Genomic DNA, 15,079 nt, shown 5'->3' on the forward strand with positions numbered 1-15,079 from the left:
GGACCATATGGGATGCTGGGATTCTAATCACCGTCCTTCTGCATGCAAGCCAAATGCCCTACCTCCATACTATCTCTCCGGCCCCAGGTGGATTTCAATATAAATTTCTGGTTAGATTTCCTGTCACACTACTAGGTTGATACTAGAGCTATGGAGACCCAGGATATATTAATCTGAAACTAATTTGGTGGTTTGGACGTTTGATAAAATTGTGGAGCTCAACCATTTCTGTTGGAGCATGTAGGGCAGGGGTGGCAAACACGAGGCTCTCGAGCCACATGCGGCTCCCGGCCAAAATGAATGCTGCTCTTTGCCTCTTACGTGTTTTATATATTATTGTTAAAATTATATGCTTTTGTGTGAGTGTTTGCTTTGGAAGGTCACTGCGTGGTGTGGCTCTCTGACTCTCATAGTTTAAAATTTTGGTGCTTTGTGTTGAACTTGTTCGCCACCCCTGATGGTGGGTGGTTGTCTGCTGTGGTTCTTAGAATAATGGGAATCTGTCCTTTACCCCACCCCTTTCTGAGATTGCCACAGGGGTATTAACCTGACTGAGCTGCCTGGGAAGTATGAGCTATCTTTTTTTTTTTTTTTTTTTTTGAGCTTGGAGGAGCGAGGCTGTTTTTGTTTTTTTTTTTTTTCTACTGGGAAGATGGAGACTGTGATTATCTTTTTATTTGCTTTGAGCTCTTACTTATTCTGAGAGTGATGAGTGGTTTTGAATGAACATTTTGGAAGTTTGTTCTGAGACTCTGATTCTGACTTTAATCATTCTCCAATACTGCTATGGAAGGACAAAGTGAATCCTCATCTCATTATTGCCAGGTGTAGGCTGAAATCCATGCTCTTTACTCAACTTCCACACACCCGCACCTCACCCCTGAGAGAGAAGGACCCATATTGCTGCCAGCTGGAGGGAGGTATCCCACTAGATTTGATTTTTTTTTATTTTATTTTACTTTATTAGTGATACAAGGAATTACAAAAAGGCAAGTACAACTCCCCACTTCTTTGTTGAGGGTGCTGGGCTACTCCTGGAATGTTCCTCAGGAGTTTCCTAGCAGTGTTCCAGGTACCATACAGTGCCAGAAATGAACCTGATTCTCCTGCATTCGGAGCATGAGTACTATCTCTCTCCCATGAGCCCCCTGTTTGTCCTTCACCTACAGGTTTCCTTCATACAGGAATATTAGAAAGCCTAGTGGCTCTGCTGGGCATCCACTGACACTGCAAGCGAGGGAAGAGCCTTCTCAACTGGGTCCCTCCAGCTTGTGAGGCATGACTGGGATGGGAGTGGAGGTCACCTTTGTATCCCTTTTCCCTCTTTAAGAATTTAGCACAGTGAGGAGTACATTGTGTACACCAAGGTACATTTCTATCTAGGTAGAAGTAAAAATGAGTAGGAAGCCACATTGCTTCGGGGTATGCTGGAGGTTTAATATTTATCTAGCTTCTTTTACTCATTTATTAAACAAGCAGTGGGTGGGAACTGCTTGGCAGACGCTGTACCAGATGCTGGCAAAACTACAAACTGCAACACTGAGAAAGTGAACCACTTGGGGAGATAGATAAATAAACCAGTCATTTCAACCCAAGACAGTAATCCTCCAGCACACTCTGAACACTGCCTCCAGATGGATTATTGAACAAGTATCTCTTTCATCACCCCGCTCTTCTTATTCGAAGACTGCGTGTGTAGAATGCATACAGTACCAGATTCTCACGCTTGCCTGCTTATCACATGGGCTTGGTGAACTTCTGAAATAGATTTCCCCAGAATACCTTCCCAGCCTCCGTATGGATTCTGATCAAGCACATCTGCTGGGGCCCTGGCATTCATACTTACACTGTCTTACCCTTGATTTCTAAACAACATCTTGGAAACCTCTGGTATAGTACAATGAGTACTCAAGCCTTTGAAATCAGATAGGCTTGAGTTGAGTTACAGATCTGACCTTGGCTCATTGTGTGACCTTGGGCATCACTTTCAACTTTTCTGGGCCTTGTATTACTCAGCTTTCAGTAAGGGTTTTTTATATCTGAAATGCCTAGCACATTGCCCAGCTTATGTATTTTTTTCAAACAATATTAACATCCTAGTCAGGAACTTGCATTAGTAATCTTTTTTTGTTTTGGTTTTTGGTTTTGGTTTTTGGGTCACATCCGGCAGCGCTCAGGGGTTACTCCTGGCTCTACACTCAGAATCGCTCCTGGCAGGGACCATATGGGATGCTGGGATTTGAACCTCTGTCTTTCTGTATGCAAGGCAAATGCTCTACCTCCATGCTATCTCTCTGGCCCCACATTAGTAATTTTTAAGGCTCGATTCCAGATCTGAGTTCTAAGCCTTTTTTTGTTTGTTTGTTTTGGGGTCACACCCAATGTGTGCAGGGATTACTCCTGATTCTGTGCTCAGAAATTACTCCTGGCTGGCTCAAGGAACCATATGGGATGCCAGGGACCAAACCCGGATCAGCTGCATCCTAGGCATATGCCCTACAGCTGGCTATCTCTCTGGCCCTAAACTCAGTCTTATCCAAATAGAACTAGAGTTGGAGATTTATTATATTTACCAAGATTAATTTGTGCTGAAAATACTAATCATGGAGTCACAAAGCCAAAAACTAAAAGCCAGGACTAAAACCCGGATGGTCAGATTCTTATTCTTAAACCCATTCAGTCCCTGCGCAAGTAGAAGCCTAAAAATGAGCCAGAGGACAGCCCAAACTTACACTCTGATGGCCTCTAAGAATGCATCTAGCAGAGGCTCAAACTGTAGCTGCAGTTATGTATGGGTAGGAATAACTCATCCTAAGGAGTAATTTGTCCAGGTTGTCTATAGCTGATATCAGAGCTCAACATTTGGTTATTGAGTACCTTCTCTTGAAACAACCAAACCTGTTAACGAACTATCCCTGCCTTCACAGAGCCGGTATTCTAGTAAGGGGAGAAAGACAATAAGCAAACAAAGATGATGCCGTGTAAAAAAAAAAAAAAAAAAAAAAGATGTCGGTATGATGGACAGTGCCGGGGTAAGATAAAGGTCGGGGAAAGAGATGGGGTGCGGTTTTCAAAGCAGTGATCTGGGAAGGCCTCACTGGGAATTCCTGTTTGGGCTCAGCCCAGACAGTGAGGAGTTAGTGAACCTTAAGCTTTATGGCGGAACAGCATATATAAAGAGACCCAATTAAGTGCTTGCTCCAGAACATGGGTGCTATGTAAAGCCTGGCTCACACCAAGAAGCAGTTCCAGGCCGATCGTGTCTTTTTGTACTGTCAGGCATTGTTGCACTCTCCTTTACTCCTTCTCAGCTACGCTGAAGTCCTGGAGTTCTGAGCAGTAGTGTGCTGTGCTGATCATCTTCAATACAATAGTACCCCTCCTACATCCCCCAGGAACTGGAGGAGGAAGGAGGAAGCACCAGATTGCCTGGGATGGGAGGTGAATTGGCCCAGTATGGAAACCACAGATCAAAACTTCTATGCTGATAAATTGTACCGATATTCCACCAATATTGGTCTTTGGAGCCAATATTTCCCTAAAAACAGTCTTCCCAGTAGCCTTGAGTGTGGTCTCCTCAGCCCAGCCCAGATCCTATTCCCTCTAGCAACACTACCTATTTTTTGTTTGTTTGTTTGTTTGTTTCAGTGTTGGGATGGAACCCAGTGCTTCACACGTGTTAGGCATGAGCTCTACTATTGAGCCCCTCTCCCTGGCCCACTGCTCTTCATTCTTTCCCCAAATTCCTTTCACATTTTCCTTCTTGATTTCTTTTTTTATTTTGTTTTGTGTGTGTGTGTGTGTGTGTGTGTGTGTGTGTGTGTGTGTGTGTGTGTGTGTGTGTGTGTGTGTCTCTCACACCCAGCAGCACTCAGGGGTTACTCCTGGCTCTATGCTCAGAAATCGCTCCTGGCAGGCACAGGGGACCTTATGGGACGCAGGGATTCAAACCACCGTCCTTCTGCCTGAAAGGCAAACACCTTACCTCCATGCTATCTCTCCGGCCCCCTTTTTGATTTCTTACCTGACACATAGTATCTTGTAATCTAAGGCCTTCTCCTTTAAGTGTCTCTAATTATCACATGCAATTGTTCTATACAGATAGTCCCATTTGTCTTCACCACCATTGCATAGCAGTCTGGATCTCCAGGGGAACCCTATGTCAAAACAGAAAGATGAGGAGGAGGGTGGAGGCTGCCACTTCCTTGTGTATGGGAGATCTCAACCACCCAACTTTCACAGTGACTGTTTTCTAGAAGGGTGAGTGGAGCTCTAAGGGCAGCCATCAGAGAACTAGTTATTCGGGTTTATCCTATTCAGTTCCTATTGCTGGTTTTTTGTTTTTGTTTTTGTTTGTTTGTTTGTTTTCCACTTACCCTGAAAGTCAGCTCTTCCTGAATACCTTGTCCCAAAACCACTTTCTGGGCCAGAATGATGCGGTTACTGTTAATTATATTGATATCAACCTTGAGGTACCACTTTCAAGCTTCAAGACTGTCTTTTTTAGGAATAGACTATTAAGATTCCTACAGTTCTAAACCTAACAATTCCTTCTGCAATTGACAGATTATCACACAAGTATGATTTCATGATCATCCCATAAAGCTCTATGACTGCCTTTTATAGTCAAGTCAAAGTAGCAATTTGTTAGGCTATTTTCCTTACAGAAACCTGGTTTTTATATTTCTGAGCCTGCGACCCTTCTTCTGGAGATCTCTGATTGTGGTAAATCTTCATCTATATAGTATTTCATTGAAAGTAAACCACAATTTATCCTTTCTTGTATAAATGGGCATTTGGGTAGTTCCCATTTATGGGCACTTGAATATAATACTTTCCAAAACGTACTTCGGTAACGTATGCATTTTTATTGCACATATCTATAAAGAGGGGTATTACTAGATCATAGAGCACATATCTATAGGTTCACCTTTAAATTAATGGATGCCATTAAGGAGTTTTTGCAAGTAGTTTTATCAATTTACACTCCAGCCAGCATTCAGTGAGAATCTTCATTGCTCAGTCTGCTGGCCACTTCCTAGTATTTTCTCCCTTTTTTCCTCACCCCCTTCTCACTATGACCTTTCTGGATACCTTTCAGGTATCTTATTATGGTTTTAGATTGTACAATAGGCTGGAGCTCATACTTTTCTTGCAGAAGATCTGACAGTGCCAGAATGACCCCCAAACATCAAACTGGGAGTAGACCCTGGGTGCCTCTGAGTTTGCCCCTCCCCCAAAACATGCATTTTCCTAAATAATGAATTAGATGTCTTTCTATATATCTATTAGCTTTTTGCTTTTTTTTTTTTTTTTTTTTTTTTTTGGCCACACTCTGAACAACCCTGTGACCAGGAGTTACTCTTAGATGTATACTCAACAGTCACTCCAGGTGGTCCTCAAGACACCATATGGGTTGCAGTTCAACCATGTGCAAGGCAAATGTTCTATCTAGGCAACATGTCTCTATCAATACTATTGCTCTAGTCCCTTGGATAGTTTTTCATGATATGTTTGCTTAGACTCTTTTCCATATTTTTGTTAGGTTATCTTTTTTTTTTTTTTAGTTTTTGGGTCACACCCAGCGGTGCTCAGGGGTTACTCCTGGCTGTCTGCTCAGAAATAGCTCCTGGCAGGCACGGGGGACCATATGGGACACCGAGATTCGAACCAACCACCTTTGGTCCTGGATCGGCTGCTTGCAAGGCAAACGCCTCTGTGCTATCTCTCCAGGCCCCAGAAGTTCTTTTTTTTATTTATTTGTTTTTGTTTGTTTTTTGGGGCCACACCCATTTGATGCTCAGGGGTTACTCCTGGCTAAACACTCAGAAATTGCCCCTGGCTTGGGGGGGCCATATGGGATGCCGGGGGATCAAACCGCACTCCTTCCTTGGCTAGCGCTTGCAAGGCAGACACCTAACCTTTAGCGCCACCTCACCAACCCCTGAACAGAAGTTCTTAATGTTAATAATCTGTTTATCTTTTCTTATGATTAGCCCTATTTAAGAATTTTTTGCCTACTTTAAGATCACAATAGTGTTCTCTGTTTTCTTTGCAAAGTTTTGTTTTACATTTGAAATGTTTTACAAATGGAATCAGGACAATTCTCATGGATACTGAAGGACAACCCTTCTTTTTTTTTTTTTTTTTTTTTTTTTTTTTTTTTTTTTTTTTTTGTTTTTGGGCCACACCCGGTAACGCTCAGGGGTTACTCCTGGCTATGCGCTCAGAAGTCGCTCCTGGCTTGGGGGACCATATGGGACGCCGGGGGATCGAACCGCGGTCCGTCTCCTAGGCTAGCGCAGGTAAGGCAGGCACCTTACCTCCAGCGCCACCGCCCGGCCCCAGGACAACCCTTCTAATTGAAAAGATTATTCCTTCCCTACTTCCTTGCAGCTTCCCTTTGGTCATGTATGAGTCCATGTCTGCACTCTATTGTATATGTAGGGACTATTTCTAGGCTCTATGCCAGTGGTCCTCAAACTATGGTCCACACGCCACATATTGTATTTGTTCTCGTTTTGTTTCTTCACTTCAAAATAAGATAGATGCAGTGTACTTAGGAATTTGTTCATTGTTTTTCTTTTTACTATAGTTTGGCCCTCCAATGGTCGGAGGGACAGTGAACTGCCTCCCCCCTGTTTAAAAAGTTTGAGGACCACTACTCTATGCTGTTCTATTAATCTTTTTCATGCTAGTAACATGTTGCCTCTAAATATTCTGCTTTTATGGTAAATGTTGAAATCTGATCATGTAAGAACTTACATTCTCACCATTTACCACTGTTGTTTATCTTCAAGATTGTCTTTACTAACTTAGGTGTTGTGCTTTCCCATATCTATTTTAGAATTTAGTTGGGTTTTCTTTTGGGGGGGGGGGCATACCCAGTGGGGTACTCAGGAATTACTCTTGGCTCTGCATTCACAATCCCTCTGGCAAACTGGGGGTGGGGGGTGATATGTAATGTCAAGGATTAAATCCAGGTGGGCTGGTCTGTGTGCAAGGCAAATGTTCTTCCTGCTATGCTATCACTCCAGCCTTATCTTGTTAAGTTTTATAAGACTTCTTGGGTTTTGATTGGGATTGTGTTGACTCTGTCAATGGCTCCCTCCAAAATGTAACTTTAGCATACTTAAACTTTATTTGAAGTAAGTTTCTCTTGATTTGGGGGGGGAAAAAAGACTTCCCTTTCACTCATTTTTCTAGTTTTGGACTCTAGGGTTTTTTGTTGTTGTTGTTGTTGTTGTTTGTTTGTTTGTTTTGAGTTTCATTGTTTAAAAGAAGACCTTTCTTAAAGTCCACTTTTTTTTTTTTTTTTGCCATGTAGCCATCTGGGAATACGGTACTTTGTGAAGTCTATAGAAGATATTCTAGTGTCTTCTACTCTCCTTTGTTGCAGACAAATAGTTCGATGCCAGGCTCTTTTTCTCTTTATGTCTTCTTTGTTATTTCTCCTGAAAGTATAGACTTTTATTTTCTCTTTAATGCTGAGAACTCTTACCAGGATAGAACTTATGCTTATTACATACCTCTCCACATAAGCCTATTTGCAGCTCATGAAAAGGTTTTGTTCTTTTTTTTTTTTTTTTTTTTTAAGGTTTTGTTCTTTTATTTTAGTCTTCATCTGCTTCTTTTATCACTTTCCAGGATTCAGGACTTTTCATATTGATTGATTCTCCCAGCCAGCATCTGCTGTTCAAGTCTCACAATGTCCATGTCTTTGAGGTAGCTCTGCTACCACTAAGGGATCTCAGCAGTGCGCCATCTTTTTCATTGCTTTGGGCAGAGCAGGGGCATTGCCTAACGGTGCCCAAGAAATCTAAGGACTCTCTCCTAGTGATTCTCAGCCAATTCACTAGAGAGTCTATGTGAGACCAGAAGATGGAGTACTACCCAATGATTACCTGGGTCATTGAGTGCTGGATGCCTCCAAGGTCATAAACTGTGATGCTCAGGGAACCTGTGATGGCAGAACTTGCCACATGCAAAGTATGTGCTTTAACTCCTTTTCTCTTTTTTTTTTTTGTTTTTGTTTTTTTGGTTTTTGGATCACACCCAGCAGTGCTCAGGGGTCACTCCTGGCTTTACACTCAGAAATTGCTCCTGGGAGGCTCGAGGGACCATATGGGATGCCGGGATTCGAACTGCCATCCTTCTGCATGCAAGGCAAATGCCTTATCTCCATGCTATCTCTCCAGCCCCTAACTCCTTTTCTCTTTGACCCCAATCATTTATTAACAAAAAACAATTTCACCAATTTAGAAGTCAGAGTCAGAACATAGGAGATATTGTGTTTTCATTGCACACAGTTGACCTGGTTCAATCCCTGGAACCACATATGAGCCTCTGAGAACCTCAAAGAGTAATCCCTGAACACTACTAGGTGTGGCCTCAAAATAAACCAAAAATATTTTTTTCATCAATTGAGGTTTTTTGTTTTTTTTTTTTTAACCCTAAGAAGGACTGAGGAGTTGGGGCTGGTGAGATAGGGCACTTGGCTTGGTCCAATCCCCTGCACCTTATATGTACTACCAGGAGTGATTTCTTAGTACAGAGTCAGGAATAACCTCTGCGTATTGCCTAACCAGTATTGACTAAACACCAAAAAAGAAAAGAAAGTAGCGGAGAGATAGCTCAAGAACTGAATACATGCTTTTTATGTTGGAGGTCCATGTCAGTCACCAGCACTCATCCCTCCTCCATTACTGCGAGTGGCCTCAGAGCATTGAGCTGGAGTAGCCACTGATCATTGCTGGGTACTCCAAATAAAATTAAAATTAAAAACTTAGAATCTAATAAGTACTTTATTGGAAATGTCTAATAATAAGATACACTAGGGCCTGGAGAGATAGCACAGCGGTGTTTGCCTTGCAAGCAGCCGATCCAGGACCAAAGGTGGTTGGTTCAAATCCCGGTGTCCCATATGGTCCCCCATGCCTGCCAGGAGCTATTTCTGAGCAGACAGCCAGGAGTAACCCCTGAGCACCGCTGGGTGTGGCCCAAAAAAAAAAAAAAGATACACTAAAAACTACTTTTTTTTTTCTTTTGGATTTTGGGGCACACCCAGTGACGCTCAGGGGTTACTCCTGGCTCTGTGCTCAGAAATCGCTCCTGGCTCGGGGGACCATATGGGACGCTGGGGATCTAACCACAGTCCATCCTAGGTTAGCCGCGTGCAAGGCAAAGGCCCTACTGCTGTGCCACCGCTCCAGCCCCCACTAAGAACTATTTTTGGAACTGGTGACATAGTCCAGCATGTCAGGCCTTGCACACAGCTGACCTGGGTTTAATCACAAGTAGCATATATGGTCCATTGAACCCTCCAGGAGTAATTCTTGAGCACAGGAGCTAGAAATTAGCACTGAGCACTGCTGAATATGGATCAAACAAACAAGTATTATTTGACTTAAAATTGAACTTTGTTATTGGTATCATTACTAGTTTTCAAATCCTTGTCTATTTGGGTAGTTTTGTTCATCCTGTGTGCTACCTCAAGGGTGTCTAGTTTGCTCTCTGGCCTTTTGCAAAGGCCCTACTAATGATCTTTCCTTCTGTTGCTCCAGCAACTGGTATATTCAGCAGGGCTACTCCGAGGTTCCGAATAACAGCAGTGGATGGGCTGATAGGGCAATTAGAGTCTCTGGCCACACTTCCTGGCATCATCCAAGACTGGAACTGGGAAATTTGAGCTACTTCTCTTCCTGGCACACACATTACACAGCACAGCACACAAGCTTCTTCCCTTGTCCAGTTTCTTGAAGAGTGCAGACAAAGTGATCAAACCCTTACACAAGCAGGAAAGCAGTGCTCACTCCCTCTCCCTCACACCAGCTAGATGGAGTCATATGGGTGTGTGTCTGTGTGTGTGCTCTCTGTCCCTCATACCAACCTTAATGAGGCTGTGGGTATGTGTCTTCCCTCACCCTCAGACCAGCCTTGATGAAGTTTTATGGATGTGTGCTTGTGTGTTATTGAAGCAGTTGGTTACTTTCCTGGGGTGCTCTGGGATGAGGGCAAGGCAGCCTTGCAGATCTTGCCACATTCCCCAGCCTCGCTTGCCATCCACGTGGTCACTGGGCCTGTGAAAAGTTCTTTGGATTGGGAACAGGAGAAGCAGCCAAGATCCTCCTATTCTCATCTGTCCAGAAACCCCCAAAATGACTAACTCCCAGCCTAGCCATTGCAAAGCCTCCATCCAGAGCCCTGCCATGCCACATGTTTGTGATCTCTGGCTTCAGCTTTGTCTTCCCCATCTCGATGTCTTCCCAGCATGCTCTGCTTCCCCAGGGGAATGCTGAATCCTGGCCTTTCCCTCCTTGTGCCTTCTGTTCAGTCCCTTCTTCTGGACTTGTAGTCCCTGACCTGAATTCCCCATGACAGAAAAGAGACGCTTGTTTGGATTCGCTCAGCTGCTTCATGTGGCTCCTGGCTGACCTCTTTTTCCCATGAAGGGCTAAGCTCTTCCTATCACTGCTCTCCTCTCTCTTCCACTCACTCTCAAGTCAGCTCTGAGTCTTCTCCCATAGGACTGACCCCAGGGATTGCAATACCCGAAGGTAACCATGTCCATAGCAAGAAAAACTCAACCATCCTGATAAAGCCAGAATAGTAGTTACAGCTGGGCAGTGGGAGATAGGAACTGACTACAGAGAGGTGTGAATGAAAAAGACTTGTAGTGGTTGGAAATAGTCTACATCTTGTTTTAGGGTAGTAGTTACCTGGGTCTGTACCTTCAAATATTTTCCTGAAAGTGTATTATCCCACAAGTCAAACCTCAGGGCCCTTAGAATAGTCCCCATACCTCCTCTGTCCTCTTCAAGGTATGACTTAAGCATTTCCCCAGTGATACCATCTTGGCTCTCCCAAGTGGCACACTCTACCCCTGCCCTCCATTCTCATTCATACTGCAGACATAAGGTGTTTTGTTTTGTTTGTTTTTCTTCTTATTTTTTTTTCTTTTACAAGAAGGGGGGCAGGGAGAGCTGGGGAAGGAAAGGGCAGGCAGCTGCGGGGCGCGGAGCCTTTTTTTTTTTTTTTTTTTTTTTTGGTTTTTGGATCACACCTGGCAGCGCTCAGGGGTTACTCCTGGCTTTACACTCAGAATTTGCTCCTGGAAGGCTCTGGGAACCATATGGGCTGCCGGGATTCGAACCACGGTCCTTCTGCATGCGAGGCAAATGCCTTACCTTTATGCTATCTCTCCGGCCCCATAAAGTGTTTTCTAACTCTCACATTGTCACTGTTCCCCTGGGTCCTCACTCGCCCCTGGACTCCCTCTGGACCCAGAGCAGTAGTACAGTGGGGAGGGTGCATGTCTTGCAGGTGACCTATTTGAGTTCAGTACCCCACATACCGTTGTCCTCTGGATTCTCAGGAATGATCTCTAAGCACAGAGCCAGGAATAACACCATAGGGTATGTCCCAAAAATGAAGCAGACAAGAGTGGTACCAGCTCTAACCCTACCCACAGTTCCTTCATAGTACTGTGCAGAGCCCCAGTGCCTATCAGGTGAGCTCTACATGCTCTTTGACCTTAACGTCCTTACTGAAAAGAGTCCTTTCTTCCATAATCTACAGGATGTTTCCTGAATGAGGGCTAGGAGCCGGCACCATGGCAGTGTTCGACACTCCTGAGGAAGCCTTTGGCGCCCTGCGCCCAGTGTGTGTCCAGCTCACCAAGGTTCAGACGGTAGAAAATGTGGAGTGTTTGCAGGCACAGCTCCAAACCGTGAGTGACTCTGCCCTCCAAGAACTCCAGCAGTACATCCTCTTCCCTCTGCGCTTTGCCCTGAAGACGCCTGGCCCCAAAAGAGAGAGCTTGATCCAGAGTGTGGTGGAGTGCATTACCTTCATGCTCTCTTCTACCTGCGTGAAGGAGGGAGAACTGTTCCAGGAGCTCTTTTCAGAACTCTCAGCTTGCCTGTATTCACCCAGCTCCCAGAAACCTGCAGCTGTGTCAGAAGAACTGAAACTAGCCGTGATCCAGGGCCTCAACACGTTAATGCACTCAGCGTATGGGGACATCATCCTGATGTTTTATGAACCCTCCATGTTGCCCCGTTTGGGCTTTGCCGTATCCCTACTCCTAGGACTGGCAGAACAGGAGAAATCAAAGCAAATTAAAATTGCTGCCTTAAAGTGTTTACAGGTCCTTCTATTCCAATGTGATTGCCAAGAGCACCCAAGGTCCTGGGATGAGCCTGAGCAGAAACAACTGGGGGACTTGTTTGCTTCTTTCTTACCTGGAATCTCCACTGCCCTGACCCGGCTCATCCTTGGAGACTTTAAACAAGGGCATGGTATTGTCGTGACTTCACTCAACATCTTTTGCAGGACTGTGAGCTTTGTTATGGCCGATGAGCAGCTCAGAAGTACCTCCAAGGTCTGCACGAAGCCTGCAGTGGAGCAGCGAGTGGCCGAACTGATGGTTGACCGGGCCAAGGACTGGGTCCAGAGCACAGGGGAAAAGCTGAATCTTCTGATTAAGAAGATCCTTGAGGGCGTTTCTGTTCACCCACACTGGAGAGTGCGGCTGGCCCTGATAGACCTGGTTGAGGCCCTTCTTCTGAAGTGTAGCCAATCTCTGCTCCAATCTGCGGGGCCCCTCCTGAAGGCTTTGGTGAGTCTTATCAATGACGACAGTCCTGAAGTCCAGGCCCGATGCGGAGAAGTACTGCAACGGTTTGCAGGTCAGAGAGTTGTGATGGGCAACCAAGCCTTAGCCGACATTTTGTCAGAAAACCTGCATTCCCTCGCCACATCTCTCCCCCGCCTCATGAACTCTCTGGACGACCAGGGCAAATTTTCTACTCTCTCCTTGTTCCTTGGTTACCTGAAACTCTTGGGTCCCAAAGTTGACTTTGTTCTTAACTCAATGGCCCATCTGCAGCGCCTTTCCAAGGCACTCGTCCAAGTTCTGGAATTGGACGTGGCGGACATCAAAGTAGTGGAAACGCGGCGCTGGGACCCGAGTCACCTGAGTACTTCCCCTGACACCTCAGCCATTCGGCCTTGGAATAGGATTCAGAGGAGATATTTCCGCTTCTTTACAGACGAGAGGGTTTTCCTCCTCCTGCGGCAGGTTTGTCGGCATCTTGGTTTTTATGGGAACCTCTATCTGCTGGTTGATCACTTTATGGAACTATATCATGAGTCTGTGGTTTACCGGAAGCAAGCTGCCATGATCCTTAACGAACTGGTCATAGGGGCCGCTGGACTGGAGGTGGAGGATCTCCACGATAAGCAAGTGAAAATCAGCCCAGAGGAACTGAGGAAGATTGTAATGTCAATACTTGAAGAGTATACCAGTCAGGAAAACTGGTATTTAGTCACCTGTATCGAAGCAGAAGAAACAGAAGAGGAGCTCATGGTAAAGCACTTTGGCCAACACTGCATCACAGCTACTGCCCACCTGTGCCAAGTGAGCCCTTTTCCTTCCTTCTCAAAGCCCAGCCCCACCGTTTGCTCCATGAATAGCAACATCTGGCAGATATGCATTCAGTTGGAAGGGATTGGCCACTTTGCACACGCGCTAGGAGAAGACTTCCGCTTGCTGTTGATGTCGGCCCTTTACCCGGTGCTAGAGAAGGCTGGAGACCAGACTCTACTCATTAGTCAGGCGGCTACTAGTTCTATGGTGGACATTTGCCAGGCCTGTGGCTATGACTCTCTGCGGCACTTGATCAATCAAAATTCAGACTATTTGGTGAATGGCATCTCCTTAAATCTGCGTCATCTGTCTCTGTACCCCCAGACCCCAAAGGTTTTGGAAGTCATGCTGCAAAACTCAGATGCTAGCCTGCTTCCTTTGGTGGCAGATGTGGTTCAAGATGTTTTGGTCACCCTGGACCAATTTTATGATAAGAGAGCTGCTTCCTTTGTTGGTGTTCTTCACGCCCTCCTGTCAGCATTAGGTACGTTGAGAGCCACTTCCTGATGGGGGAAAGACTAATATCCTTGGTTACCTGACCTTTGTTTTTTGAATTGTGATTATGCTACGTAAGATATTACTTAAATAGTTATTTATCCATCTCTACTTTTCATGGTAGTGAGAATTTCATTCTTCTTTGTGTGTGTGTGTGTGTGTGTGTGGTTTTTGGGTCACACCCGGCAGTGCTCAGGGGTTACTCCTGGCTTCATGCTCAGAAATTGCTCCTGGCAGGCACGGGGGACCATATGGGATGCCGGGATTCGAACCAATGACCTTCTGCATGAAAGGCAAACACCTTATTCCATGCTATCTCTCCGGCCCCCATTCTTCTTTTTTTTTTAAGTACTTTCTGTCATGTATTGAACTTCTAATTTCTGTCAGAATATAAGCCTTGCAAATTAAATATAAACATTTTTATTTTACAAGGAGGGATAAAACTAAGGCTCATAAGGATCCTTATTAGTTGGGGTCATACACTCACGCTGGATGTCAGGTCTTAGAATAGTTCTCTTATTTGCAGCTTGCTAGACTGCTTCTGATAAATCTTGAGAACTCTAGGTAGACTAGTGGAACAGGGATAGCGTGAATTAGTCAGCCCACTGATATTCAAAAGGAGCACTGTCCAAGAGAACTTACTGTTTAAACAAGTGCAGATAAGGAATTGAATTTTACTTTAAACAGGTGCATGTAGCTTGTGACTGTCATCTTGGACAGAGGAAACCTATAAACTGCCTTTAAACTTAAAGTTCTCCTGGCTGGTAGTGCATTTGCTTTACAGGCAGCTGACCTGGGTTTGATCCCAGGCATCCCATATGGCTTCTCCTAACCCCACCCTCAGCCTGCCAGGAATAATTTCTGACCTCAGCTGGGTGACCCAGAAAAATCTAAAACTAAAACTAAAAATCTAAAACTAAAGAGAATTTATAATTCTCTTAGTTGTTTTAGTTTCTCCTTTTCCTTCTAATTCTTTTTGTTTGTTTGTTTTGTTTTTATTGGGGGGGGGGAATCACACCCAGCAGCACTTAGGAGTTATTCCTGGCTCTATACTCAGAAATCGCTCCTGGAAGGCTCAGGGGACCATATGGGATGCCGGGATTCGAACCACTGACCTTCTGCATGCAAGGCAAACCCCTTACCTCCATGCTATCT

General features: G+C 44.8%; 1 protein-coding gene across 1 annotated transcript in view; it reads left to right on the forward strand.

The window, feature by feature from the left end:
• The window catches only part of TTI1 (TELO2 interacting protein 1), a 49,869-nt gene that overhangs the window by 7,337 nt on the left and 27,453 nt on the right, over positions 1-15,079 (forward strand). Inside the window, exon 2 of the mRNA XM_049779140.1 lies at positions 11,578-13,913. Coding sequence (XP_049635097.1) covers positions 11,612-13,913 — 2,302 coding nt within the window. The 5' untranslated portion in view covers positions 11,578-11,611. The remainder of the gene's footprint in view (positions 1-11,577; positions 13,914-15,079) is intronic.

Source organism: Suncus etruscus, chromosome 9 (assembly GCF_024139225.1).
Source record: "Suncus etruscus isolate mSunEtr1 chromosome 9, mSunEtr1.pri.cur, whole genome shotgun sequence".
Taxonomy (NCBI): Eukaryota; Metazoa; Chordata; class Mammalia; order Eulipotyphla; family Soricidae; genus Suncus; species Suncus etruscus.